The 26,469-nt window shown below is 53.4% G+C and overlaps 1 protein-coding gene and 1 long non-coding RNA gene across 11 annotated transcripts in view; one reads left to right on the top strand and one right to left on the bottom strand.

Annotated features, from left to right (window-relative positions):
* Positions 1-18,286, bottom strand: part of MFAP3L (microfibril associated protein 3 like) — a 35,733-nt gene extending 17,447 nt beyond the window's left edge. The window contains exons 1-2 of one of the 4 annotated variants that reach the window (XM_073232819.1): positions 17,083-18,286; positions 16,381-16,624 (exon numbers count right to left, since the gene is read on the bottom strand). Coding sequence is in view for 1 of the 4 variants with exons in the window: in XM_036998886.2 (XP_036854781.2) it covers positions 11,171-11,366 (196 nt within the window). In the remaining 3 variants the exon portion in view is untranslated. Of the gene's footprint in view, positions 1-4,247; positions 4,815-11,170; positions 11,392-16,380; positions 16,625-17,082 lie in introns of those variants that run through there. The other 3 variants (XM_073232818.1, XM_036998886.2, XM_073232820.1) reach the window with 3 other exon arrangements.
* Positions 12,155-26,469, top strand: part of LOC118968469 (uncharacterized) — a 32,188-nt gene continuing 17,873 nt past the window's right edge. For 2 of the 7 annotated variants that reach the window (XR_005056150.2, XR_005056149.2), the window contains exons 1-2: positions 12,155-12,616; positions 13,363-15,795. This is a non-coding gene — a long non-coding RNA (uncharacterized lncRNA). The remainder of the gene's footprint in view (positions 12,617-13,362; positions 15,796-26,469) is intronic. The other 5 variants (XR_005056148.2, XR_005056147.2, XR_012129682.1 and 2 more) reach the window with 4 other exon arrangements.

Genomic DNA, 26,469 nt, shown 5'->3' with positions numbered 1-26,469 from the left:
CAACGCGTGATTTACAGGTGGTGTGCACCAAAACATTTTCACTCTACAACTCTCTGTGAACATTTAATTGATTAATGCTAATGAATTAATAGTTTTTAGTGAGAATGCACCTTATCTCATATCGCGCCCTTTCAGGTCAGATTTGTATAAGTACTTGGTACGTACAGGGCACACTGCAGGGCCTGGGGGAGGGGTGGGGGCTCAGTGGCGTCTGTAAACTCTGTAAGCCCACTCGGTCTGGTGGGGAGGAGGCCCAGGTGCCTTCTGCAGCTCCCCAGGAGCCGCGCTCAGGGCGCACGGGTGGAAGGAGCACGGCCTCTGTCACACCTGCTGTGGACCTTTGTTGATTGCCCCCCTCTCGGTTCCACCTTCCCCGGCCGTGAGTCCCACAGCCCGCAGATCCAGGCCTTCGACCCTCCAGGGCCCTGCAGCTTGTACCTCCCTGGCTGTGATCTTGTGCTTTTCTCAGGTTTGTACTGAGGAAATGTCTCAATTACAAAAAGAGCTCCTCGATGGCAGGGACCCTGGCACGGTTCTGCAGTATTTCCTCCACCCTGGACCCCGTGGCAACGCTCACACATGTGCCACACGCAGCCACACTCATGTGGGATCCTGTGGCAGCTGTTTAAGGGTCAATGCACAGTGGGTCGCCAGAACACAAAGACCTCATGTTCCTTTGGACACCGGGGAAATACTCCACAAATGCACTTAGTTCAGCTTCTCAGATTTTATAGACAGCATGGTGAAAAGTTCAGTCACTACAACTGAAACGTGTGAGAGCATCTGGCCACTAAGGAGTAAACCACAAGTCCCATAAAACGCAGTCCTTCAAAATACAAGAGCAAAGGCACGGACTCCAAAACCAGAGCTTAAGGAAAGCTACAATGGACAGATTGTTAAGCACCACGTGTTTGCTCAGGGTCTTTGAGAAGGCTTTGCTAGGATACTTTATTTCCTATAAATGAAAACAAAAGAGAAAGTGTTTAAGTAAACACTAAATGTCCTTAAATTCAAACCCTTCCCTGCCTCCAGCAACTGTAACTAGAAACGTTCTGTAAAGTGCTCTGTTGAGTCTTTATTTTTGTTTCTCCACCTATAATAGAACATGACTATTGACCATGTATTTCTGGAGTTGGGGGGAAAAGAGAGTCTTGTTTAAAGATGTTTTGGACTAAATGAATGTACATTATTGTTTCTTCTTGGTAGGGTTCATACTGGCATATTCCCATCAACTGTGGTGAGTCATTTTAGTTACACAACCGGATTTTGTCACAACAAAGTGAGGGTCCCCACTGTCTTCATTTGTGCATAAATGATGCCACAGGCCTGAAGGCTACCTTCTAGTTTAAAACACGTTCTCGGTAGGCACGGAGCGGAAATCCCAACTGCATGTGAAATGGGGGCCCTAAAATGCCCTCGGCATCACAGATGCTCACTTTTCAAAACTGGGAGCAAATGGAGACCATTTCAGTTACGAATATATTTCTGAAACTTCCTGCTCTCATATTATCATTCATGAAAATTATCTCGTCTTTTTGTAAGCAGCATTTTTAAATGATATTCTTTCACAATTTTTAGGAAAAATTATGACACAAAATTCTCACCAGCCCATTTTCTCCTCTAACTTCTTTCGACATAAACATGTACTAAGTTTTCAGGCAGTTAAAATCACGTCTGAATGTGGATTATGGGAGCCCAGACTCAGAGGTCAGGAAACCTGCGGAAGGCCGTTCCCGTAGTGATCACCGCGGTCCAGGATCGAACCACGGAAGAGCCAGTTGGCTCGGTTTCATCTGAGTCCACCTGCATCACAGGAGGAGGCTCCTACTGCCCTCCTTTCTTCCATCACGTTCTCAAGTTGCAAGGTGCGTCTGGACTTGGACGGAGAGTGGGACAGCTACAGGAAAGTCACGTAAGAGCACCGTTTTCAGGCTACTTTCAGAAACACCTAGGCAGGTCATTTCATTCCCAATCGGTGCACTTGGCCGGGAAAGTTCCCTGCACTAGGCCCACTGCTGGGGGTGGGGAGTGCGGAGGCCGGACGCAGTCCCTCCCCATCACCCGAGAACCTAACTGGGAGGGAGAAGAGTTAACACAAGACACTGTGGTAGCTGCCCCATCAGAGAGGTGTCAGGGACCCACTGGGGGACAGGAGGTCTGGAAGGGCCTGGAAGAACCTCCCAGGGCAAGTGACCCTTCAGGTTCATCATGAAGGAGTCCCCAAGAGCACCAGGGCCAGGGAGCCAGCCCGACCAGGAGCACATCCAAGGAACGGTGACCGGGGAGGGCCTGGTCCGAATGGCGTGTGGAGGGAAGGGGGACGCAGCTGGTCCAGACGATGAGAATGTGCCATAACCAGGGAGAGGGGCACCCCACGGTTTTCAAGGCGAGAAGCAGCACGGCCAGGGCTGTGTTTAGAAAGACAGTCCTGCTCAGAGCACGGCTGATGGTGTAGAGATGCCAGCAGGGAAGGAGGGGGGCACCGTGAACGGCTCTGGGAAGGAGGGGGGTGGGCAGACCTGAAAGAGGCGCTGGAAGGAGGACGTATGGGAGGCCTGGCCACCCGCTTCCAGGTGAGTCGCAGCAGGCTTCCCGGTGGCCCTCGGCGAGGGGTGCCCGCACGCTGGAGCCAGCACCCGGCACTGTCAGCGGCATGCTTGCCACCTGGATGCCCCCCAACGGGGTCTCTCAGGGAACTGCCTGAGGGCCGCAGCTGCCCCACGCTGCTCTGTGGGGCCAGCAGAGCGCACCTGGCCCGCGGGTCTAGGCCCATCCTCGGCTGCAGCCCCAAGTCCTGGCTGGGGACGGTCCCCGGGAGAGGCCTCAGGGCCCTTCCCTTCAGGAGCAGCTGCCTGCTGGAGCGACAGGGCAGCACTGGGGGGGGCACTCGGGTCGGCGGGTATGAGGACAGGCAGACAGGTGGACAGGCGGACAGGCGGACAGGAGGCTTCTAGTGTTCCTGGAACGCCTTTGTTTGCAGACTGTGTGGTGTCAGGACGGTTTGCAGCTACTCCAAGCGGAGAACAATACCTGCCCTGCCGTGTGGGACTGCTGGGAATGCCCGGCCGGCGGGCTCCGACTCGTGGGGTGCTCTGGGAGGAGCTGCGGCCAAAGGTCCCATTCCTGCTCCGTCAACACATGAGGGTTACGGTCTCTACACGATTCTGTGCTGTGTTATTTTTTGATACACCAAAGGCACATACTTTTCAAAAATGGATGTTTTTGATCACTGTTTCTCAAGCCTAAAAAGGTGTCTCAAGACACAGTCTTTGCAGTCTGTGTTTTTGATGGTGCATGATCGTAAGAGGCCGGTCTTGGCTCTTCAGAATGATTTTTTCCATGTGGTATGTTTTCCTGATTAAAAGTGGGAATGATATAAAATAAAGCTCTCAGAAATATGTTTAAAAAAGGACAAAAAGAATTATGTTAAAGGTTTTCCTCTACACATAAAATTACCACTAGGCAAGATAAAAACAGGTCTATATTTGTTCATATAACTAGAATATCACATCTAGAAAAACTTGGGTATCTTTTCATAAAGGGTTTTCTTTATCCAAGATGAGAAGGGAGGCCCAGAGAAGGTAAGCAATCACCCGTGGTCACACAGTAGAGTGGCTTGGAGTCAGGGTAAAAGGCTTACGCCCTCATTGGGCCTGGATGGATTACCTTAAAATCTCCTGGCTTCCTGAAGGCTATTTTTAAACTGCTCCGGCAGTAAGAAATGCAGTGAGGGCTCTTCCAGTCACAAGTATGTCTTCTAGAAGAGTCTGTTGATGTGTGAGTGTGTATTTAACTTCTTGGAATTCTCATTCTAAATGAATAGGCTAAAATAGTTTGGGGCCCAATTAATGCAAATCCTCAACTGATCAGAGAGATTTCCTCAGAAATCTGATGGTCCAGGGAATGAACCAAACCCAGAAACTGAGCACAAATGGGAGGGATGTGTCCACACTGCCCAGTCCATCCCCAGAACACATCACGGTGCGGGTGAAAGGGCTGGGGTGCTGACTCAGCATTGCCTTTAATCTCTGACACCGTCATTGTCAGGTTCCACATTCGGCCTGAAGCTGGTTCAGAAGCTCCACTCGCTGCTCTCCCTCTACTTGTCTCTACCACCACTTTTTTTCAGCATCTCCTCCCTTTAAAAATAATCCTGATGCTGCAAACATATTCCCCACTTATCTGGACTGTGCACATAGAGAGATTCAGGTTTTCATTCCAGCCCCATAGTTATGTCACCAGCTCACCTATAGCACTTCTGCCAACTGTCAATCTTGTTTTAATTTCATCTCAAGTCCATTTCCTGAGATGGTCTCGACGCATTTAATACATCCACGGTGAAGCCAGGCAGGCGCTGATGGCTATCTGGAAGCCTGGACACACTAGGGAGTCGGAACTCTCCTCCGGTCTGGCAGAGTGGCCAGGGGTGTCTGTGGAAACACTGGGGACATGCTTCATTGAGGTGCTGACCCCTGGCTGCCTGCCTGCACATCCTGGGGGGCTAGCACTCTGCTTTCTGCTGCTGCTGCCTGCCTTCTCGTGGCACGGAGACCCCATGCACACTCCTGTGGGGCTCGGCTGTGGGCATCGTCCACTGTCATGCTCCCGTGTCTAGAAATGTGCTTTGCTCACAGCCAGTGTCCCACCTGAGTGTCTGCTGCGTGAGCTGCTATCGTGTATGCCCTTTCATTCGGACACACCACTAACTTCCTGGGCTTTGACATTTGCCCTGCATTTCCTACAAATCCCACTTTGAAATTCTAGGTAACTTTGTCTACTTGTTACCTACCACAAAGCTACCTTTGAAATATAAACCAAGGCTTCTTCAAGCAGCAGTCTCCTTCGCAGGTGGGAGGGAGGCGCGGGGCTGCGGCCCGGCCCACCCGCTGGCTGGGCTGAGTGAACCTCAGAGGACTTTCCCCTGCGCACGACATACACGTGCTTATCACTGTCGGGATGAACATGGTGGCCGACTTAATTCACGCTTCAAAATGTCAAACGCCCCCTGTCCCTCTACTCAGACCACGGTGTCCAGCCTGGCTCACCTGGAGTTTCTTCTTTCATCAGAATAAAATCTCATCTAGTTGGAAAAATACACTCAATAACTGGAGAGCTTAGTTAAAAAAGCTCTTCCTTCTTCCTCCTTTGCCAGCCCATTATCGCAAAGTGGAATTGCATAATGAGCATTTCTCTGATCACACATGCCAAGTATTTTTAATAGACTCTCAACTAAGAACTGGATCTTAGGGAAAAACGGATCAGAAGAGCTACCATAATTCAAACTCCAGCTGACATCTCACTGAGAGCCCGGCGTGGTCCCTACACTCCACAAGCAATTACAGCAAACAAAACCCTCCCACAGACACTCTGCCGTCCGAGCCTTGCACGACCCTATGACAGGCGGCTGTGGGTTCTGTTTACATGGAGAGACAGAGGCAGAGGCCACACCGCCAACCTGTGACCTGTTGCGGAACCGGGTCCCCTGGCCCTCTCCAGGGCTCCTGTGACCTGACCCAGTTATCCGCGGGCAAGAGGCCAGCCTGGGCACAGCGGTTAACACTGGCAACAGCAAACTGATTATTTAATATTTGTAATATTACTATTATTTTTATTTTGTACGTCAGAGCAATACTTTTCAAAATTTGACTGGATCCAGCAACCGTGCCCAGCTCGAATCCTCGACGAAGGAGAGGGTGGGGAGTGTGTTTGCTGCCTGCCCGGCAAGCTGCTGCGTTTCTGCTGATTGCCAAGAGCCAGCTGCAGCCCAGCCTCTACGCGCTTCCGTCTAAGTGGGGATCAGGGAAGTCTGCCCCAGACGGATTCACCTCCAGGCTCACCGGTGAGCCCCAAACACTTCTCTGCAGGAGCTGGGGGACCACGGGACTGAGACCTCCTTTCTTCCCTGCCTCCCTTACAAAGGGTGTGCACCGTGACGATGAGACGCCGACCCTGACCCTCACTCAGTCTGCCACGGGCTCCCCACTTGGAGGCTCGGGGGCCTCTGGCTGAGCATTCCCAGGGACAGCCAGTCCTGGCAGGAGGGGCGCTGAGAACTGCTCTAGGGCCACAGCCCCCTGGGGCTGTGCCCTCTGCACTTCCGTGGCAGGGACACAGACAATCCCAGGACAGGCAACGAGGACCCTCCTAGCCACCCCTGCCCAGAGCTACTGCCTCCTTGGTGTGTCCCTGTACCCCTCTAACAGACTCGCCTCTCGTTGGCCTGACCCCGGTCCTTCCACCATGTTGTTGCTGAAGTCAGCTGACTCTGCAAGATCAGGTTGGAAACAGGAACTACAGCCCTTGGCAGGACGTACACGACCCTCTGGATCCGACTCCTGCCCACCTCTCCAACCCCATGTCTGGAGCCTCCCCTGCGCAGGCCCCTGTCGTCACCCTTTCTGAGCCCCAGTCCCGCAGTCCTGCAGCCCCTCTGTATCTCCAGCCAGCCTGCTGCCCTTCATAACCTTGTGCACCTGCTGACCTTGTGCACCAGCCTTGGCATGAAAGCCTCCAGGGCTCCATGTGGCCCCAGGCACCCTGCGTCTACTGACCTTTACCCAAAACTTCGTTATTTCCAATGCAATAACTTTTTTGCATGTCTGTCCCTCCAGTAGATTATAAGCTCTCAGGTTATCACTATTTGTTGAATGAATGGATGGATAATGAGTGAATGGACGGGAGACTTACCTGAACACAGGGATTGGGAGACACTGGTGTATGGGCTACAGATGCATCGTGAGGGAAAATAAACACAGTAGCCACAGATGGGAAGAGCAAATAATAAACATGGAGACAACCAGGAGCACGTACCCCTGAGACCGGGGCAGAGGACATTCGAGGAGGAAGGAATGGATCACACTGAGCTAGTCCTTTACAATGGAAAAGAATAATCACTACACCAGTCCATGGGGAAGTGTGGGTGAGGGTCTTAGCAAGCTATGCCGATGCTACACAATATAAATATGCAGTTCTGTTTTTATTCAGGTAAATCTTAATCACATCCCACTGTTTCTAGTATCAGATTTTGCCAGCCCGAGGCTTCTTTTACCATGTTGTCTGAAAAAAATGTATTTCCTCTTACTAACTTTCCTAACATAGCTGAGTTGCCACTCACAGCCACTCTTCAACACTAATGTAGAGATTTCTTCAGTTTAGGTTTTCTAGACAGAGATGCCGACTGAATGTTTTTACAGGATAGACGTTAGCCCTTATGCATCAGAGAGACTGAATAGATATGTTTGGAAAGAATGGATTTCTAATTTTAAAACACAGAAGTTAGGCCGTCTAGTGTCAGAGCCGCCCCTCACCCCCGGCCAACACAGAGTCCATGGGAAATGGCGCCGAGGATCGCGGCCGCCTCCCGGCTGAGCCGGCACAAGCCCACCACACTGCCAGCAGCTGCTCCTGACTGGTCAGAGTTGGCCCGAGCGACACCATGTCATTCTCAGGCAACGATGTTAAATTCCACGGCTCTCTGGATGGTGTGCAGCCAGGAGCCGGCTGCCTGCTAGGAGGAAAATGAGCAGAAGCAAAGCAGTCACAATGTGACTCGGCCCCTCCGCCTTACCGTGACCGTCTATTACAAACAGCGAATAAACGCTTTCTTAAGCTGTTAACTTCACACAGGCATACAGATGGCATTTCACACCACTTCAGAGAACTGAATTACACAACACGCTGGTTCCAGGTTTTGTCACTGACCACCTCTGCTTAGACACGTTTTCACAAACTGCCCCGAGAAGCCTGGGAGTTAGCCGTACATGGCTTTTAGGAAGCTCCATTTGGTAGCATTCCGTTACTGCCTGTTCCCGTTTGACAGTCCTTAGCTGGGTTCCCATTGTTTATCTAATAGGGTGAAATCCAAACTCCTTTGCCTGACATCAAGTTCATCACAATGGAAGCACAACTTTCCCCTTTCCCTGCCCTGTCCATTCTCCCATAATACCAAACCTTTCTCTGGACAGACTTGTATCGGCTTTCTATGGCTCCTCTCTAGGGCACCACGTCACACACTTAGTGACTTACACAAATGTATTATCCTGTGGGTTGGAAATCCAGCATGGGGCATAATGGGCCGATCAAGGTGGGGGCAGGGCTGCTCCCTTCTGGACGCTTGAGGGGCACACCGGTTCCTTGCCCCGGCCCACACTCCTGGCTCGTGGACCCCTCCCACCCCAGCACTGGCCACTCTGGTCTTTCTCACAGGGTCACCCCCTCCCTCTTTCATGTGTAAGGACCCTGGGGTTGTAGGAGGCCCACTATCCAGAATAATCACTTCTCAAGATCCTCGACTGAATCACACCTGTGAGGTTCCAAAGTGAACACCTGGGAGGGCATTATTCTAACTACCATTAAGGGTGCCTTCTGCCTGGAGGGCCACTTCTCTGCTTAGAAGACTGCCTCCCTATTCCTCAACAGCCTATGGAAGGGCCCCCATTTGCACAAGGCCCCTTCTCCAGCCCCAGGGGCTCATCCCTCCCAGTTGGTCCTTGGTCCCGTGTACAGACATGGCCCCGGACCACTTACTCCGCACTGTGGTTTGTCCTCTAGTGTGTCTCTCTGACTAGACTGTGAGTGACTGTGTCTTACTCGTTTCTGCAGCCTCAGGGACCCAACTATAAAAGATGGTGGGGAAGAGAAATAAATGTGGTATTTTTAATGAGCCAGGACCTCAGGTGGAGGCAGAGGCAAGACCAATAAATTCAGTTTTGATTAGAACTTAGAAACTGGTTCTGACAGCTCTTGACTGGTTATTATCACGTAATGAACCAATAGCTTAATCCTTTAATTTAAACCATTCTTGGGAAGTATTACAGCGAACTGAAAGTCAACTGTTTGCACCTAAGACTACTGTCGACTTGAATGTGATTTGCTGCAGATCACACACTGTCAGTGTTTTAAGTGTCCTCTCAGGCTTGGCGAGCTGCACACCAAGGGCTTGGCCAGATGTCACGCGAGGGAAATGACATCTGCGTGATTTCTGAATTCCAAAAAAATGACAGTCATTGAACAAATCTGACTATCCTATGCTGGAGGCTATAAGTGACCTTGCCACAATATTTATTTGGTATCTCAGGATCTGGAAATTCTTGCACTTGAAAAATAGAACAGGTAGTTCAAGTTAAGCAAAGATTAAATAGCCTCAAGTATTTAAATTGCAAGCCAAATGGAGAGTTGAATAAATTAAGGCCACGTGCATGGGGGAAGATCTTTTTTTAAAGGCAATAGTTTGCTCTGAATATCTGACGTCACTAACAATACTGTACAGAGACACTGTACAGAGACATGGAAATACAACCAAAATTTAGGTGCCTAGCACTTGAAAAGAACACAAAGGCACAGGATCTCCTGTTTCCTAATTTAAATACAAAGTCTACTTTGCTATTGTTTATTAGCAATAATAAACCCCTTTTCAACCTATATCCTGTTGGTTTTGATAGTTTTAGGTCAGGGGACTCCATTCCCTCGGGGAGTTCCTGAAGCCACAAGCAGTGTTGGAATAGGCCTTTATGTTAAATTTCATCACCTTTCCCAACACTGAGAAAGTAGGATTTTTAGATCCAGAAGGCAGCCTATTGTTTAACCTCACATTTAAAAAGGGGCAAGTAAGGCCTTGCTGCTCCCCTTCAGTCAGGAAGAGCGCGAGGCTGACTGCCAGCTGGGCAAGTGGCCTGAGAACACAAGCCTGGCTGTGCGGGATCCTTCCTCGTGCAGAAAGGAAGCATTCCATGGTAGACTTCAAATTTCTCAATATTAGGGTTGGGTTTTTTCAAAGTTTCAAATTTTTCTGTAAATATACTTGGGAATACATTTTGGAGCAATGAACACCACCAACCGAACTATTTGGCTGAAATGGAGGGCTGCCCGTCTAATCTGTAGAAACAGTAATCATGTTATTGGTATTGTTGTTATCGACTGGTCATTTCAAGCCTTTCCTGTTATTAAATCTCGGTTATGTATAGGCTCAGCTTAGTGCCCACTTGGGGAAGTCACCCAGGGTATATGGAATTACAGCTAGAGCCACCTCAGGTAGGAGCGAACAGTAAAGGCTATTCGCAAATCAGTGCAAAGCTACTGCACCCCAAAAATCTATTAAGGCCTATCAAGAATGCAAACAAAGTTTTGTAATAAGCTTAATAAACGAAACAAGCGAACCCCGTGTTATGGAACAGGCCTGAGAATATAGCTTTAGAGGTAGAACTATTTCCCCTACAGTAAGGATTGTTTGCTCCTATTAAATCCAACACCCCTGAAAATGGTAATCGTATTAGATGTTTTAGGAAGAACCAACAGTAGAAACCGCAGCAGGCCTTAGAAATTGCGTTTTCTGTAAAAATAAAATGCCTGCAGAACTACGTTGATCTAACATTCCTTCTTTTGAAAATGATTCTCCCATTTTGCATTTCACCTTAACAATTTACAATGTTCAGTATAGTAACAACGGAAAAAAAATGTTTCATCTAGAAACAAAAGTGAGAAAACTTTACAAAAACCATTGCGCTACTGCAACGCCAGGTTTCCAAGTTCTTAATATAAAGCTGAGATAACACAAAATAAAGGGGATCCGGTAGCCCAACTTCCCTGCTGACAGGCACCCTTAAACAGGGACACCCCACCCCCGATGGGACCCACACCTCTTCTCCTTCGGCTCGCCGGCTTTATTAATCCTGTAACTTGCAAGCTCAAGTTTTCGGGAAGGGAGGGCAGGTGAGTGGTCGAGCTTAAAGTCAATTCGATCAGCTTTGCGATTACTTTGGCTTTTAAGCCGATGAATCCCGTTGCCCGGTCCACGCCACGAAGCAATCCGGTCAACTCGCTACCGAGTCGGATGCGACAAACTCCGAGCGAGGGCGCGAGGCGGCGGCCAGCGGCCCCCGCGGCCCCGGGACGCGCTCCACCCCGTACGCGGGCCTCCGGACTCGGACAGCACGCCGCCCCCGTCCGGGAAACTGAGGCACGGGGCCCGCGAGCCTGGACGTGCCCCCGCCTCCCCTCGGTCCCGAGGCCCCGGCGCCCCGCGAAGGGAAGCTCGGCGCCAGTCCGGGCGACGGTTGTGCGCAGCCCCCCGAGTCCCCGCGCACGACAAGCCCCCGCAGCCTCCAGGGGACCCGTGCCGCCCCCGCAGCCGCCCTGCGCCCCCGCCCCCGCCAGCCCCGGGCGCCCCGCCGACCTGCAGCCGCCTTGCCACGCAGGTGGCCGCCGTGGGTCCCTCGCCATGGCCGACCCAAGAGCTGCCGCGCACCGCGCCCGGCGAGCCGCCCGTCCTGGGAGCCGCCTCCACCGGCGCCGGGCGGCAATGCGGGCTGCGCCGCGGGGCCGGGAGCGCGAGGCTGCCCACCTGCCGCAGCCCGGCTGACGCCGAGCATGCCCAGTACGGTCGCCGGGCAGCGAGGAGGCGGGGCCGGACGCCGTCGCTGCCGGGTTTTCGCGGCAGCCGCGGGGCGAGCCGCATAGGGGCGGGGCCTGGGGCGGGGCGGGCACAGCGTGACGAGTTCGGTGCGCCCAGAGGCGGGGTGCGCTCCTTGCTACAGGCCCCCTCGCACGGCTGCGGCCGTTGCCGCGCCCAGGGCATCTATTCCCGACGCTGCGGGGCTTGAGCGGGTGCCTGGTGCCTGCCCGGCGGATGCCCCCGGCTCCCACCGCGACCTTTCCGGGCGCCGCGTCCCGCCGAGGCTGGGCGCGCAGGGCCGGCTTCCAGGAGCGCCCCGGGGAACGGGAGGCGCCTTCCGCCGCGGGCCTCTCGGAAGGCCAGCGCGTTAGGCCTTCGCCGTGACTCCGTTGACCAGTCGGCAGCCCGCGCCGGTCCCCCGTCGCCGTCTGCAGGATGGCGTTCCTGGGAGCTTAATTTGCTTCTGTTTCCATTTGTAGTTTCTAGGTTTTCTCTAATGAACAATATGGTGCTTATTAAACAAGAAAGATGGGTCACTCTAAAATGAGTTTTCAAAACGAACTCCTGCAGGAGTTGGTCTCCAGACCCTGCGGTGTAAGCGGCTTTTTCCGTAGACTCTGGGGACCCGGAGTATCTGCGACCGGGCCAGCCCCGCCCTCCTATTCTCCCGGCCTCGCCCCTTCCCCTCCAATGCTCCTCGGCCCCGCCCTCCCAAGGCCCCGCCCCGCCCTTCCGCTCCTTTCAGCCCTGAGGCACGCCCCTGGCCACGCCCATTTCCACGCTCCGTCCACCCTTTCGCTCTCCCGTCACGTCCCTGGCCCCGCCCCGCACACCGTTTCCCCTCCCCCGGCCGTGCGCCCCGCCGGGGCCCCGCCTCCGACCACGCCCCATCCTCTCTTTTGCTCCCGCACCGCCCACTTCTCGCGTTGTCGCGAAAGCCCGGAAAGGTGGACTTTCGCCGCACTGCCCTGGCGGCTGCTGCGGCCGTCAGCCCTCCGCCCCCGGGTCCGGGTCTGTCGGGTAGAGCGCCTGTAGGCAGCTCTTAGCTTCCTTCCTCCTCTGCGTGCCGGCAAACGAAACGGAGCGGCGCCCTCGACCCCGGCGCCGAGCTGGGCCCGCAGAGGCCGTCGGGACGGGACTGAGCATGCTCGGGCGGCGCAGGTGGCGTCCCGAGGTGGAGGTGGCCGCGGTCCCACCGCGACGCCGCAGGCGATGCAGAGCCTCCAGGTGGGCTGGGCGTGTGTGGGGGGCCTGCGGGTGGGGAGGGCCGGGCGTGTGTGGGGGGTGCCTGCGGGTGGGGAGGGCCTGAGGGTGGGGAGGGCCGGGCGTGTGTGGGGTGCCTGCGGGGGGGGGGGGCCTGGGGGTGGGGAGGGCCGGGCGTGTGTGGGGTGCCTGCGGGTGGGGAGGGCCTGAGGGTGGGGAGGGCCGGGCGTGTGGGGTGCCTGCGGGTGGGGAGGACCGGGCGTGTGTGGGGGGCCTGCGGGTGGGGAGGATCGGGCGTGTGTGGGGTGCCTGCGGGTGGGGAGGGCCGGGCGTGTGGGGGGGGGGTGCCTGCGGGTGGGGAGGGCCGGGCGTGTGTGGGGGGCCTGCGGGTGGGGAGGGCCGGGCGTGTGTGGGGGGTGCCTGCGGGTGGGGAGGGCCTGCGGGTGGGGAGGGCCGGGCGTGTGTGGGGTGCCTGCGGGTGGGGTGGGCCGGGCGTGGGTGGGGGGGGCCTGGGGGTGGGGAGGGCCTGAGGGTGGGGAGGGCCGGGCGTGTGTGGGGGGCCTGCGGGTGGGGAGGGCCGGGCGTGGGTGGGGGGCCTGCGGGTGGGGAGGGCCGGGCGTGGGTGGGGGGCCTGCGGGTGGGGAGGACCGGGCGTGTGTGGGGGGTGCCTGCGGGTGGGGTGGGCCGGGCGTGTGTGGGGGGCCTGCGGGTGGGCCGGGGGAAGGGAGCGCTGGCGCTCGAGGGTCAGAGCCTGATTTTCCCCCCCGAAGGTGAGGTGAGAAATCACATTGAACGTCAGCTTTACCGTGTCTCGCGTGGCAACACACTTGAGCGCCAATAACTTTTCAGCCCGTGTTTCTTTCACGCGAATCTCCTTTTTCTGCGAGCTTTTAAAAGACACCAGTCGCCCCTGGGGGGCCTGCATGCTTTCCCCCGACCCCTGATCTGTGCTGGGGTCACCTTCGTACTTGAGCTTTGAGACCCCATTGTCGCTGGCACCGCCTGAGCCCTGCTCTGGAGTTCGCCCCGGTTCCCATCCACAGCCAGGCCGCCCCGGCGGGGGGAAGGTGGATACGGCATCTTCTCAATCGTCCGCACTGCCGCCCGCGCCTCTGAAGCCTCCTGGTCCCCGGGCCCCGGGCCCCGTGACACGGGCGTTCCTCGTGCGTCCGGCTTCCGACCGACCGCTGCTCCACCTCCTTCCCGGGTCCTCCTTGGCGCGCCCCGCCTGTAGCGCTTCCCCCTTTGGCGCTGCCTGAGGCTCTCACCCACTCCAAAGCTCAGTCCCCAGGTTGGTGGTCAGCACGTAGGCTGCGCCCGCGGGTAGTTGCCCAAATCCCGTGTGTCCGCCCACACCTGTTCTCACTGGTCAGTGTGTCTGCCTGGCCCTTTGTCCCCATGGCTGTTAATATCGTGAATGCCATCTTTGCCCCACACCATACTCTCCAGGTCTCCCTCCGATCAGACCCTTTTATGTAACCAAATATCTTAACTGCTGTGACCCTGCGGAAACTTGAGCCCAGCATGTCCCAAACACAACTCAGGAGCTGCGGTTGTCCTTCCTCCTGAATGACCTAGCTGGGTTACTGGCACCCCGATCTTCTCAGCTCTGCGCCCCATAGATATGGATGCCGACCTCGACTCATCCATCCGTGTGTCCCCCGTCATCCAGCTGGTCACTGGCACTGCCTCTGCCCTTAGATGTCCCGACTCCCGACGCTCCGTGTACATTACCCTCCTCAGGGCCCACCTGCAGATGGGCCCTCTCTCTGTGGTCCCTGCCGTCCCCCCCCCTTCCGTGCCTCTTCAGGCTTCTCTTTAAGCAGATTACGTTTCAGTGCATCTGCTAAAAATCCTTAGTGGGTTCGGAGTGCCTTCAGGATAAAGTCCAGTGTTAAAGCACGCCCTGGCCCATCTCCCTCTCCAAATCAGCCCCCAGCCAGTGTCCCCTGGCGCTCGAGGGTCAGAGCCTGGTGTCCCATATCCTGGCCAGTCCAGAAGGCTTGCCGTGCAAATCCACGCCTCCGTGTTCCTTTGAATCTTTGGTCTTCCCTTTCCCCTTGGCACAGTTAGGCCTTTGAGGACCAGCTGGCGCCAGGTCTACTGCGACCTCCCCAAGGTGACTTCCTCTTGAATACTTCATGTGGGCCGCGTACTTGTCTCCATATTGACACCTGACCTCGATTTATTTTTCTTCAGCTCCTCCACTGCTTTGTAGGCAGTGTGACAGCAAGGGCTTGTTTCAGCAATCTGTGTGTTTTTGTTTTCAGTACAATTTTACTTAATAAATGAATGATAGATGTATGTACCATGTCATATTTAAAGTTCCTTAAATTTTGAAATTATTCCTGAAATTTGTAAAGAGAATGCAAAAAAAAAATACCAGAACAGAGTCACGTCATATTCGACCTGCTAAATGGTTATGCTCTTTTGGGTGATGGAAGCTTAGTCCCAGATTCGACCTCGGCCCCGTGAATTTCCTTTTGCTTCCCCATGAGTTGGCCGATGCACTCGTTGCATCAGTCTGTAAGGGCACACGGCTCAGCGTCGTGTTGCTGATCAGTCCACAATTCCATTGTTCTCTATCATATGTTTCCTTCCACCTCCACGGTGGGGTTATAACCATCTAATTATATGGTCACTCCTTCGGATAGATTTTGTTTATTTTTCTGTTGAAAGTATGGCACCCAGGCAGGACAGATTAACCGTTTAGGGGTGGACACGAGGGCCCCAGTTGTGCCCGCTCCCACTGTCTGCTGAGAGCACCGCGGAGGGCTCGGTGGAGGGGGCTGATCCCCTGCTCCCGGGCCCCCTCTCCTGGGGACAATGAACCCCTCCAGACCTCCTGAAGGGAGTGGGCTGGGGGCAGCAGTTGTAACAAGCCCCCCAGGGCGCTCTGCACAGCGCCCTTGAGAAGCACAGTTAGGTCGTATGGATCAATGGAAAACTAGTAGCTGTGAGTCCGGAGCTTCAGGTGGCCTCATCTTGGTCCCTTTTGCAGAGAGGGGTGTGGCTGGGGGCGGGGGGCTCTGGCCCGTTGCCACGGTAATCTCCGTGTTGGTGCCTGCGTAGCCGCAGCTTGTTTCCAGCCTGGAGAGTCTGGGTGGTGCCAGTGGGGAGGCTTGGTCTTCCTTGTGCTGAACCACGCAGGGCTCTATTTGGTGCTGCTTCCGGTGCCCATCCTGAGCCCAGCCTCTGACAGGGTGAGTGGGACAGTGGAAGGTCTGCCCTCACCCCTTCCTGGAAAAGGACGGTCGAGGTGTGCGCCCCGAGTTCCTGGGCGTCTGGAAGGGCACGGGGGTGGGGGTGGGGGCGGGGGAGGAGTGAAAGTAAACAAACACCCCTCCCTGCAGTCTTGTGACTTGCTGGCCGGAGAGTGAAGCTTCCCGAGGAGTCTGAGTCAGAATCAGGAAAATCCTTCCTCCTCATTATGGGTTTTGACCGGGCGTTGGCTGTGGTCCTCTGGGCAGAGGTGCGCATGCGCGTGGTCTGACCAGCTAGCTAGCTGCAAAACTCAGGAGAGCAAATGGGGTGCCTGTGACTCACGGGGACAGGGTGCCTGGCTTGAAGGGTCATATGGGGCAGAGTCCCAGCTTGAAGGGTCGCGTGGGCAGGGGCCCAGCTGGCAGCGTCACGCCCTTTCCAGACACCCCTTTGAGACCGCCCCAAGGCCCGGCCCTCCTGGACACTGCCTGGGACACACGTGGCCTTTGCAGCCACAGGACGCCTCCAGGCCGCGACTCACGGATGTGAATTATTGCTAGGAGAGGGACAGGTCTAGCACTCACCTCCGTGTGCAGGGGCTTCCTGAAGGGTGGGCGGGGTACCTGTAGAGGAAGGTTAGAGGAGGGGCGCCTGGTGCGAGAGGTGTGGTCAGAGCCCTGGAAAGGCTGGCTGGCCGGTGGGGGAGTCCAGGAGGGGACCCCTTGGTAAGAAACCTGGCTTCACAGGGGCTTCTCCCTAGGATTCTTCTCTCACACAGCTTGAAGTTTTCTTCTAGTTCATGATTCCCTTGGGCCAAACACCACCTGTCTACCAAATGACAGAGGAGGCTGGGGTCAGGGGACTCAGGGAATCAAACGAACCAATTGCTGGTCGGTGGGTGGGAAAACAAACACCCGAAGAAGGCCAGCGTGTCCTGCGGGATTGTGGCCACGGGATGGGTCTGAGTGCCGACTGGAAGCACCCAGGCCCCCGCGCTCTCCAGCCCAGGTGGGCTTCTGGCAGGAAAACCGCGAGGACTGCACAGGGAAATGCAAAGTCAGCCTGGAGAGCTGGAGGGGTTTTCTGGGCTGGAGAGCTTCACGCCCTGCTCTCTCCCAAGTGGCTGTTAACCAGAATTAAGAGGGAAGGGGAGGAATTATTTTCTCTTTTTATCGTGTGGATAAATGTGACACCAGGAGTCTCTGTGGTCACAGGGACTGCTGTGGGGGCAGAGGCTGGGAAGAGGCGCCGAGGTGTGGCCGTGGGAGGGAGAAGGGGTTACAGACCTGGGGGCTCAGGAGACTTAGGGGGGCAAGAATGGGGAGTAAGATGCTGGCCTGGCAGGAGGCGGAAAGAGCTGGTGTCCGTTTGTAGGATTTGAGGGACACGGGACACTAAGAAGCCCTGCTCCCCATGGATGTTTCCTTCCTTTCCTGGGGCCTCCCTCTGCTGGTGGGGCGCCCATGGAGCAGGGAGAGCTGTCAGGCCGGCCTTGGAGGGGCTCCACAGCCAGGAACGGGAAGGCCCTGGCCTCCACTGGGAAGGGCACCGTTGGTGATGTCACAATTCCGGTTGGAGCCAATCCTAGGAGTGACATTTCCTAGCCACGGAAACTCCTTTCTTCCCCATCACAAAAGACACTGCACACGTGCGACCCTGCAGGGTGACCCCTGCCCTGCCCCTCCCGAATGGTAATGCTGCCCTGTGTGTGATTACAGGACTGGTTGTGTTTCTGCTCCGTCCATCGCCGCCATGGCATCATCTCCCTTCACGTGTGTCCCAAGCAGGTGTAATTATCCAGCTGCAGCTACTGGCCCGGGGAAAGGGCCTCTCCGTTTGGACCATGCCTGCTACTCAGGAACATGTAACCTTTGCTGCTTCCCTTTCGTAGTCTTTTCAATCTGATCCAGTATAGTTTCTGGCACATAATAGATGCCAGTAAACTTGGTTGAGCTGCATGCTGGGTATTGGTGTTAGAACGACAAGCAGTATGTTGGAGGCAGGCGTTCGAAATAAGAATACGTTGGTCACTTGGTAGGTCTGAGATGCCGTTCAGACTTTGGTCTCCATCTGCATGATACTGATTCTGCTTTACTCTCTGATGAAGTGTTTTAGATCTGTTACCAGCATGTTTCACCCTGATTTGGGTCAGCCTGCAAAAAAGGCAAACTGCTAATAAATTGTGGGTGAGTGTATGGCAGAATGCATGAAAAATTTTGATGGAGAAGGTTCCTAAGGAATAGTTAGGGGGAGTTTTTTTCAGCATCATGGTTCAAGGGCTCTCTGTTGCAATAGAGCATTTCTGTCATTAATTATATGTAATAGCATTTCTGCTCTTGATGTCCGTGAGTCTTCCTTTTTGTTTTATTAGCTATATTAAAGGTGTCTTGAAATTAACCATCCCTAAAAACTGAGGGATGTTTTGACGTATTCGTGAACTAAATGGACCAGTTTCCTTAAACAGAATAGAAGTTACGATTTGTGGCTCACAAGTATGGGATGGAGAGTGAGGTGGCTCAGAAGCACAGCTAAGAATTGTTGATAAGCGTGTTGGCCAGCAACCACAGAGAGGACAGAGTGGACTATGAAAGGGCTCTGCAGATCTGTCTTGCTGTGATTGATTGCAGTGATTTACAATTCAGTGTGCACTTTGGTCTGTAGTACCAATTAGTGGAAATGGACTAAGCTTTGAGGGGAATGCCCAGCCAGTGTTCAGGAACCTTCCACTGTTACATGATTATCAATTTAATTACATTAAAGTGCACTATTGCTCATTGCCCACAAGAGACACCGTATGTATGAGTTCACGTGAAACAGAGCTGTCTAGCCATTTACCACCCTGTAGTTCATCTCGCAGCGGGCCCCTGCTCCGGAGGGCGCCAGAGGAGCCCGAGAACCGAAGGCAGTTCTGGAGGCCTTCATGTTACAGCAGAGCTCCAGCGCAGTCGGCCCGGGAAAACCCACTCCCAACCCTGCCACGCACGCTCTGGCACAGCTCGGGGTCGCTGGCATGAGCTCTGTCCTGTCATAGGACTCGGGTTCTAAAACTCTTTATCTGGCTTTCTGTCTTTTGTCTCTTATTTTCACTTGTATTTACTCTTACACTACTTACTTTCCTTGGGAATGTGATCTGCTGTCCTTTCCTGATCTATGGGAAGACCAATGGGAAAATGAGGAGCCAAAGTCTCCACTGGGAGAATCTGAGCCATGTCTCAGGTGCGAGGCAGGCTAGGGCCCCCCAACAGTGTTCCCGCTGGCCTCGCTTCCAGCACAGCCCCCAAAGACCGCATGCTTACTGGTAGGCTTGCCTTGTTTCTTGTAGGATTCTGGCTCAGGCAAAGGTTTCCTTTAAGTAGTAGTTATCTAACCTAGAGTATTAGAAATGTGACAGAACAGGCAAGGCAGGAATGTAGAAGTCACGTGATTCGAGGATCGCTGGCTTTTTGATGGCAGCACCTTGTATGAAACTTTTTTGTATTTGTGAGACCCACTTGCAAACGCATTTAATTGTTAAGGAAGCAGTATTGTCCCCTTCAAGGGGCTGCTGTGCCATCAAATCCCTTCTTAGGCTTCCCCTCCTTAGCCTCCCCAGCTCCTCCCAAAACCTCCCCACCCCCAGGCTCCTCCAGGAAAAGCCTATGGTCTAAGTGGACCTCTGCAGGCAGTACCTGGGGGTCAAGAGGTTGGAGGCCCAAAGCACAGGGTGCAGGGGGCCTTTGGGTGCTCCAGCTGTTTCCTGGCCCCCTCCTGTCAGCAGGGTTGAGGGTGGTGTGGTGCTGACAGCCCCCAACCTCCCGGTCCCTTGTGGTGGCACTAGGTTGAAGCCTGGTGTGGGGGCTGGAATGACTCTCTCTCTGGCCTGTCATCTCTACGTCTCCAAGCACAGGTGGATGGTCGGCTAGTTCTCAGTGCTGACCCTGCCCTGCAGCAGGTACCTGGCATCCTTTGGATCACCCCTGGGGGTCTCCTCGGAGCCCCTGGAAAGCCCGGAGGCTCTCAGGGTTTCAGCTCGACCTGGAGTTGTGGAAGTTCCCCGACAGGCTGAGAGGGGGAATGACAGAGTGACAGGAAATGAGTTGGAGAAGGGACTGTGTATCTTCACTTCACACTCTTGTCCTGTCTAGAGTGCAGCTTTTTACCAGGATGTGTATCTTTAATGTCTACAAGGACATGCTGAGTTTTAGGGTGAGCCTGTTTTTCACCTGTTGCATGAACTGTCGGTCCTCATCCTCCTTGGCTATGACCGTAGATCACAAGTGGGCGATGTTCTGGTAGCTTCAGTACGATTTGCTCCTAATGCCAGCACAGGAAATTAGCTGGGTAGCTCGTGAGTTATAGAATGGACTAGATGCAATATTTGGGTCAGTGAAACTGATATTGCAAAGAAGTGAGAAAATAAGTCTAATGCATACATTTTAATTTATTGTAAAGTAAATATGCCAGATTTGTCTAAAAGCTTAGGAACATTGTATCATTTATAGTGACAATTCATTTGCAAAAGACTCGGATGGCTTTTTTTTTTATAAAGCTATTAACTGGAGAGTGACTCTTATCCCATGAGTTATTTATGGTGGAAAAGCAATAAGAACATTAGCACGATGAATGAATTGTCAGTGACAGGATCACAGCAAGAATAAATAACAGCAACAATAAAAATATAATGGATTTTCCATTTTTAATCAGCCTAAAGAATTCTGCTAAACAGTGAAGGATTTTATTTTTATCTGGTACAACGCTAAAGTTGTTTTGTCATGCCAGCTGCATTTCACCTACATTGCCCATCTTCCCAAACTAGTTAAAACTCCTCTCGCCTCTTGTAGTCTTACCCTGCACATAGTGGGTACTTGCTAAATGTCCGCCGAATAAGCATGGGCTTGATGGTGGTCGATACAGCTTTCAGATGGACTGGGCTGTGTTAGGAGGAAGGCCGAAGAAAGAGGCAGGGACCTGGTGTCGAACAGTCGTTCACCTGAACAAAATGATCATTTGGTTGGAAGCAAGTTGGTATTTGAGAACGTGGCTTCTCATGTTGGTTAGGTTCTAAAGTTAGTATACAGTGAAAATCACTCTAGAAAAGGCCTTACGCTGACCATACAGTTGAACGGACCTGTTTAATATATAACATTTCCAAAGGGAAGGATGAAAGGAGAGTTTCTACTCACATGTCCGGGCAGTCAGCCCCGTCGCACTGGGAAGTGTTTATCGAATTCCCAGGTGGATGGAGGTTACGGGAGGACGTCCCAGGGTTCCTGCTCACCCTTGAGATTTACTCCCTTCTGCTTTAATGTTAAACCTTTTTAATTTTAATCCCTGTCACTATGAGCATTAAATGTAGTGAGTAGTCACGTTTTCTCTGCCTTATGTAGGGAAAAGGCCAGATGCTGGGGTCACACGCTTCACTGCTTTTTGTCTCCTAAGTAGCATTGTTTATCCTGCAGCAGAAAGTGGAAGTCCAAGGCAGGTGGCTGGAGGGTCCCTTAGCTGCAGGCAGTGGCCTGTGGAGCAGGGTGGGAGCAGAGAGGCTTTGAACCAGCTGGAACTGTTTGGAGCAGTTCTGCTCTCAGGGCTCAGTACACTAGAGCATGACAATAAAACCAAGATAGGCTTTACGACTGGGATTTCATCTTAGTTTGTACTGGTTTTAGGAAGGTTCAAAGGTTTCAAGGTGGTCACGAGGGAGATTGCACCAGGCAAAGTGCATTAGAGCAACTTGTCATCATTATTAGAAAAACGGTTAATCTGGTGGGTAGTCTGAAGTCGATACATGTCTGGAATTCGTCATTTAGAATGTTTTGGATAGAAGGGGTAGTATTTGTGTTCATGTGCAGAGTGCCCTGTGCCTTTCCCAGCCGCCCCTTCAGTGGCAGCCTCACTAATGTCAGTGCCATCCAGGACCTGGGCGATCAAAGCCGAGGTTCATGAACCACGTGATGGTTTACGTCCGGGATGCGGACTCAAGCTTAGGCTCCAAGTGTCAGTGGCCATGACGGTTTTAGTAACGAGATTTATTCCTGATAGAACTCAAGGGCTCTGGCGATGGAGTGGCTTTCTGGGGGTCACAGGAGCAGTGACACTGCTGGACTTCTGAGTAAAAGCGGAATGATGGGAGCGCGGATCCCACGTGCTCCTCCCATTTAACCACACGTATCTCCAGCCTGGGGGACATAAGGTTCCCGTCTGGGGGGGCGGAGCCGGGGAGCCCCCCTGCAGCATCCCTCCGGAGTAAGCTTGAAACTATCCGTCACCCCCATCCCTGCCTCTTACCCCAAATTGCATTTCTCTTGTGAAAAACTCGTAAGGAGTTGTAGTATTTGAGTGGTTATCTCTTGAAAAAAATTCACCAGATTCATTTTTATTGTTTTCCTGTTATGTGTTTGGCTCTTACAGTTTTTTTTTCTGTCTCTTTTATGTTTTAGAAGTTGTTTTACCTTTAGAGTGTGAACAAGAACAAGTTAGAAGTGTAAAAACAAACCATTTCCTACAAAGTGAGTTTTCCTGCATGTGGAGTTACACTGTTCCAGGGACATGTGACCAGCGGATCTAAGAATGAGAAATGAGAACGATTGGTTTTCCGCTCTTTCTCTTTTTTACCAATGAGTTTACCTCTGACTGTCCTCTGACGCCGGTGCCCCAGGTGGCAGGACGGGCACGCGCCCCCCGGGCATCCGGGGAGTCTCACGGTCCCCCGGCAGCGGGCGCGCGGTGGTCAGGCCCGCGTCGGCAGGTGCCCCTGCTTTAGGGCACCTCGAGCCCCTTCTGGAGGTCAGGGGGTCGGTCACTCCGCAGAGCGCGGGGATGGGCGCCGAGGGTGGAGACGGAGAGTCCTGGGCGCGGGGACAGTGCCCGGCTCCCGCTCGCCCTTCCGGGGGCGCCGTTCCAGACGGGCGGAGGCCGGCTGAGCGGGGACGCGGCCTGCAGAGCGGCCCGGGCCCTCCCGCCGCCCCGCGGGCCTCCGCCGGCAGCAGCACTCGCTCTAGATCGGCGGGAGAGGGTTTCCCCAGGACCTGACCCAGTGCGTGCGGCCTGTGCCCCCCGATCTGCAGGGTGACGGCTGCGCCGAGTCTGCCCGCAGGCTCTCGCTGGGCGTGCGCAGGAGCTGCCGGTGGCGGATCCTGGTGGTGCCCTTAGTCGGCGAGGGTAGCGGCCTGAACACACACCCGTGTCGTGGTTCCCGAGGCTGCAGCCCGAGCTCCAAGTGTCCGCAGGCCCGCGCCCTCCGGGGGCCCGGGAAGGCCCTGCCCCTGGCGCCTCCCGGCCTCCTGCCGCCCCTTCGCGGGGCGGTGACCCCCATCACGCCCGCGACCACCCTGTTCCGAATCGGGCCACGTTCCCAGGTCCCTGGGGCCAGCACGGCAGGCGAGCTCCACGGGGACCCGGTTAGGCCCTCTCGGCGCGGCTGGCATGGGGTCTCCAGCCCGCGAGGCTTAGCCCCGGAGGGCCCTGGAACGTCGCTGGATTCCACCCTCTTATTTCGCACGTGAGGTCAGTGGGCAGAAAAGGGCGTGGTGTTTTAGGCATTGATTCGTAGAGGGCCCTCCATTCGTTCCATGAAGATCAAGTTCCCTTTACGCCCCTCACGTCTCTCCCTCAATCCCAGTGGCTTCCCTCCTCCCCCTGGGCCCCCACCGTCCAGGCCGGGGGTCCGTCGCCACCGTCAGGAAGCCCCCCCAGCACCCCGCCCCACTCTGCCCTTGTGACCTGCACCCCAGCCTTCAGTACCTTGGTCCGTTCTGCCCCCGGAGCTTTTATTACCTGGCGTTTGAAGTGCACACAGCACCTGTGATCATGCCGTGCATGTATGGACTCCCGGCATTTGTAGTTAAAAGTGTTCCAGCTCTCTTATTAAAAGGAACTCTGATACTTGCTGGGCACACGAAACTTTTCTGATACACAAGTTTTAATGATCTCAATTTTGAAGAGTGGCTGGGGGGCGGCGTGGGGGTGGGCTGTGGAGGAGGGGGTCCTGAGTAACTAACTGAGCTAATGGTGCCTCGCTGACCCCTCCTCACCCCAAAGTCAAGGGGGCTGCCATGCTGCACTGCTTTGGGAATGTGCGTGCGATCATGTATTTAGGGATTTTAGCAAGTTCCCCAGAATTTAAGACTCGATTGGTTTTGTCTCTCCGACAAGGCTGTATGCTTCTTGAGGCAGGGGCCTCCTCTCCTTCTTAGTGCCCAACACACTGCAGGGGCCGTGCGTGCTTGTTGACTTACTACGGTAGTGAGTGAAGCCAGAGGTTGTCCCAGTGTGAATAAGGTCTATAAAGAAACATGTGTATTAGACTCAAGAGGTATTTTGAAAGTAAACAAATTAACCGTAATTATCCATTGGGGTCTGCCATTTAATTTTGAATAGTGTGTGAAATAATACTTTTCAATATTGTAAAAATTGCAACTACATATTAACTTTCTCAAAGTTAAAAATAAATTTTATTGTTTCTCTAGAATGAATAAAAACATTTTTAAAACTTTAAGGAATTAAATGACAGTTTCAGGAGTATGCCATATAAAATGATATATAGGTCTCACATAGGAAGACAAAATATATTAAATATCTTTAAGGAAAAATCAACACTTAAATATACTACTTTCTCCCCACTATGTCTAGGGATGGTCTACAATTATACTTTGTATCTGGTGTGCAGAAATGTCTTGATGATGAATTTATTTAATACCTGCATGTAATATCTTGTATGCCTTGTTAATGGCATGAACAATTTTAGGTAACATTAGTCATGACACTGCGGGACATAGCATGATTAAATAATATTACATTCATCATCACTGCTAAATGCGAGGTACATTTGTATTTTGTAACAGTGTCAGAATCAAACATTTGCTGTAGTCCTTTCTGCCAGCTGTTGAAGAACTCATACTGAGGTAAGCCTGCCACCTGCTGGTCGAGACTTGTTACTTCATTTTACATTTCAAATAGACACTTCTCACAACAGCCCAGGAATGTGGTAAAATTTGAAGCCCGCCTACATACAGACCTTTCAGATTTCCTAGGTCGTCACAAATTATTGAAGCTTGAACTTTCTAACAGTTTTCGTTCCTACAAGCCTTTCACATTTATTCTTTCCCTTGATGACCATTACAAATCTATGGCTGTATATTTCTGAGTCCGATATAGTCCAAGATCGATCAGGTTTCTTCCTGTGTGTGCCAAGACTCCATCTGTAGGTGAGAGGTCCCCACGTGCTGCTAAACTCCCTGCAGAATTGTACTCTTTTGCTCCTTCTTTTTTCTGAGCACTGTTACTGGTCATCTGCTGTGTCCTCTTCTGGGGTCCCAGCCTGTGGCTGCCCTGAGCCCGGCCTTGGGGTCAGCCATACCTCAAGCCATCTCAGAATCTCAGTCTCCTCAATTGTGAAATAGGGTTAATAATTCTGCTTCCAGTTGTTTTTGGCATTAAATTAAGTGATGCATGAAAAGCACTTAGCTTCACTCTTGTCACTGGCCTTGTAAGTGTCTACTACCCACATCCATCATACCTGGAAGATTCACCTACATGTAACAATAGGACCTGCACCTCATTTGAATCTTTTTTCCCCCTTTTGTACTTTGAAGACCTCCTTTATTGGCAGACAGACTTTGCAGTCCTAGGGACTAGAAATGTAATGCACCACCATTAACATGACAGAAATCATCTGGATGCCAGAGAGGAATGCCCCCGGGGGTCCTCCAAACACCTGAAGCGTCTCCAGCTTTACTCATCTGTCAGTCAGCCTGTGCTCATTAAACCTGACTTTGTATTTGCTAGGAAGAGGGGATCATCGTTATTATTACCTCAGTAAAGAAGAGCAAGAGGGGCATCAGTTCAGCGAAGTCGATCACCGGGAGAGAGGCTGGCAACAGAAAACCAGGAGCCCTGCCCAGAAGCTGTGCTCAAAAATGTCCGGTTTTAGCCCTGGTGACAGGGTGGCTTTCCTGGCCATTACGGAGCTTCGCGGCTGCGTATCCCAAGGGTTCTTTCTCACCATTTAGGTGTTACAAGCTTCCAGGCGTTTCTCCGGTTTGCTTTCGCGTCAGTCAGGTTGACAGGGAGGGTCTGGCTGTCTTGAGTAAAGTGCTCACAGTGTAAATTAGGCATTTGGCAATCTCCTCATCTGTTTAAATGCAGTGTTTCGCTAGTTCTTACCACATGGAAAGTGTTCTGTAAACATCTATTTTAATTATTGAAAATTTTCAAGGTGTCAGGATACCACTTAATTTCAAACTGTGTGGCTGCTGGAGTTTGGGACCAGCAGACATGTGTTGCAATGTCCGTGCTCCTTGGGGTGGCGGGGGCTGTCGCCGTGTGCGGGAACAGGCTGACACCCGGGAATGGGCGTCTGTCCCCGTTTCTGAGGCCTGAGCCCCTTGGAGCTCAGGGCAGGCCGGTGGACGAAGTGTTCAGAGAGGGATGTCCATCATCCCATCTTTACTTATTATAGAGGCAGTCCGTGTTTATTTCAGCTCATAGTGAAAAGGTAGGGGAGACAAAGCTGCACCTGTCACCTTGTGACCAAGAGATACGCCTGCTCGTGTCCCCATGCACGTCCGCTACGCAGCTGCGAGCAGTTCCTTCTCCCTGGTTCCCTCTCGAGCCCGCCCCACCAGGCCTTTCAAGCTCCTGGCGCTGTCCGGCCAGGTCCCCACGGCCTCCCAGCCCCGGGCTCCCCACCCCTGCCG

Source organism: Manis javanica, chromosome 3, assembly GCF_040802235.1.
Source record: "Manis javanica isolate MJ-LG chromosome 3, MJ_LKY, whole genome shotgun sequence".
NCBI classification, from domain to species: Eukaryota; Metazoa; Chordata; class Mammalia; order Pholidota; family Manidae; genus Manis; species Manis javanica.
Note: the sequence above shows the minus strand (reverse complement) of the source record. Positions and strands in the feature narration are given on the sequence as shown.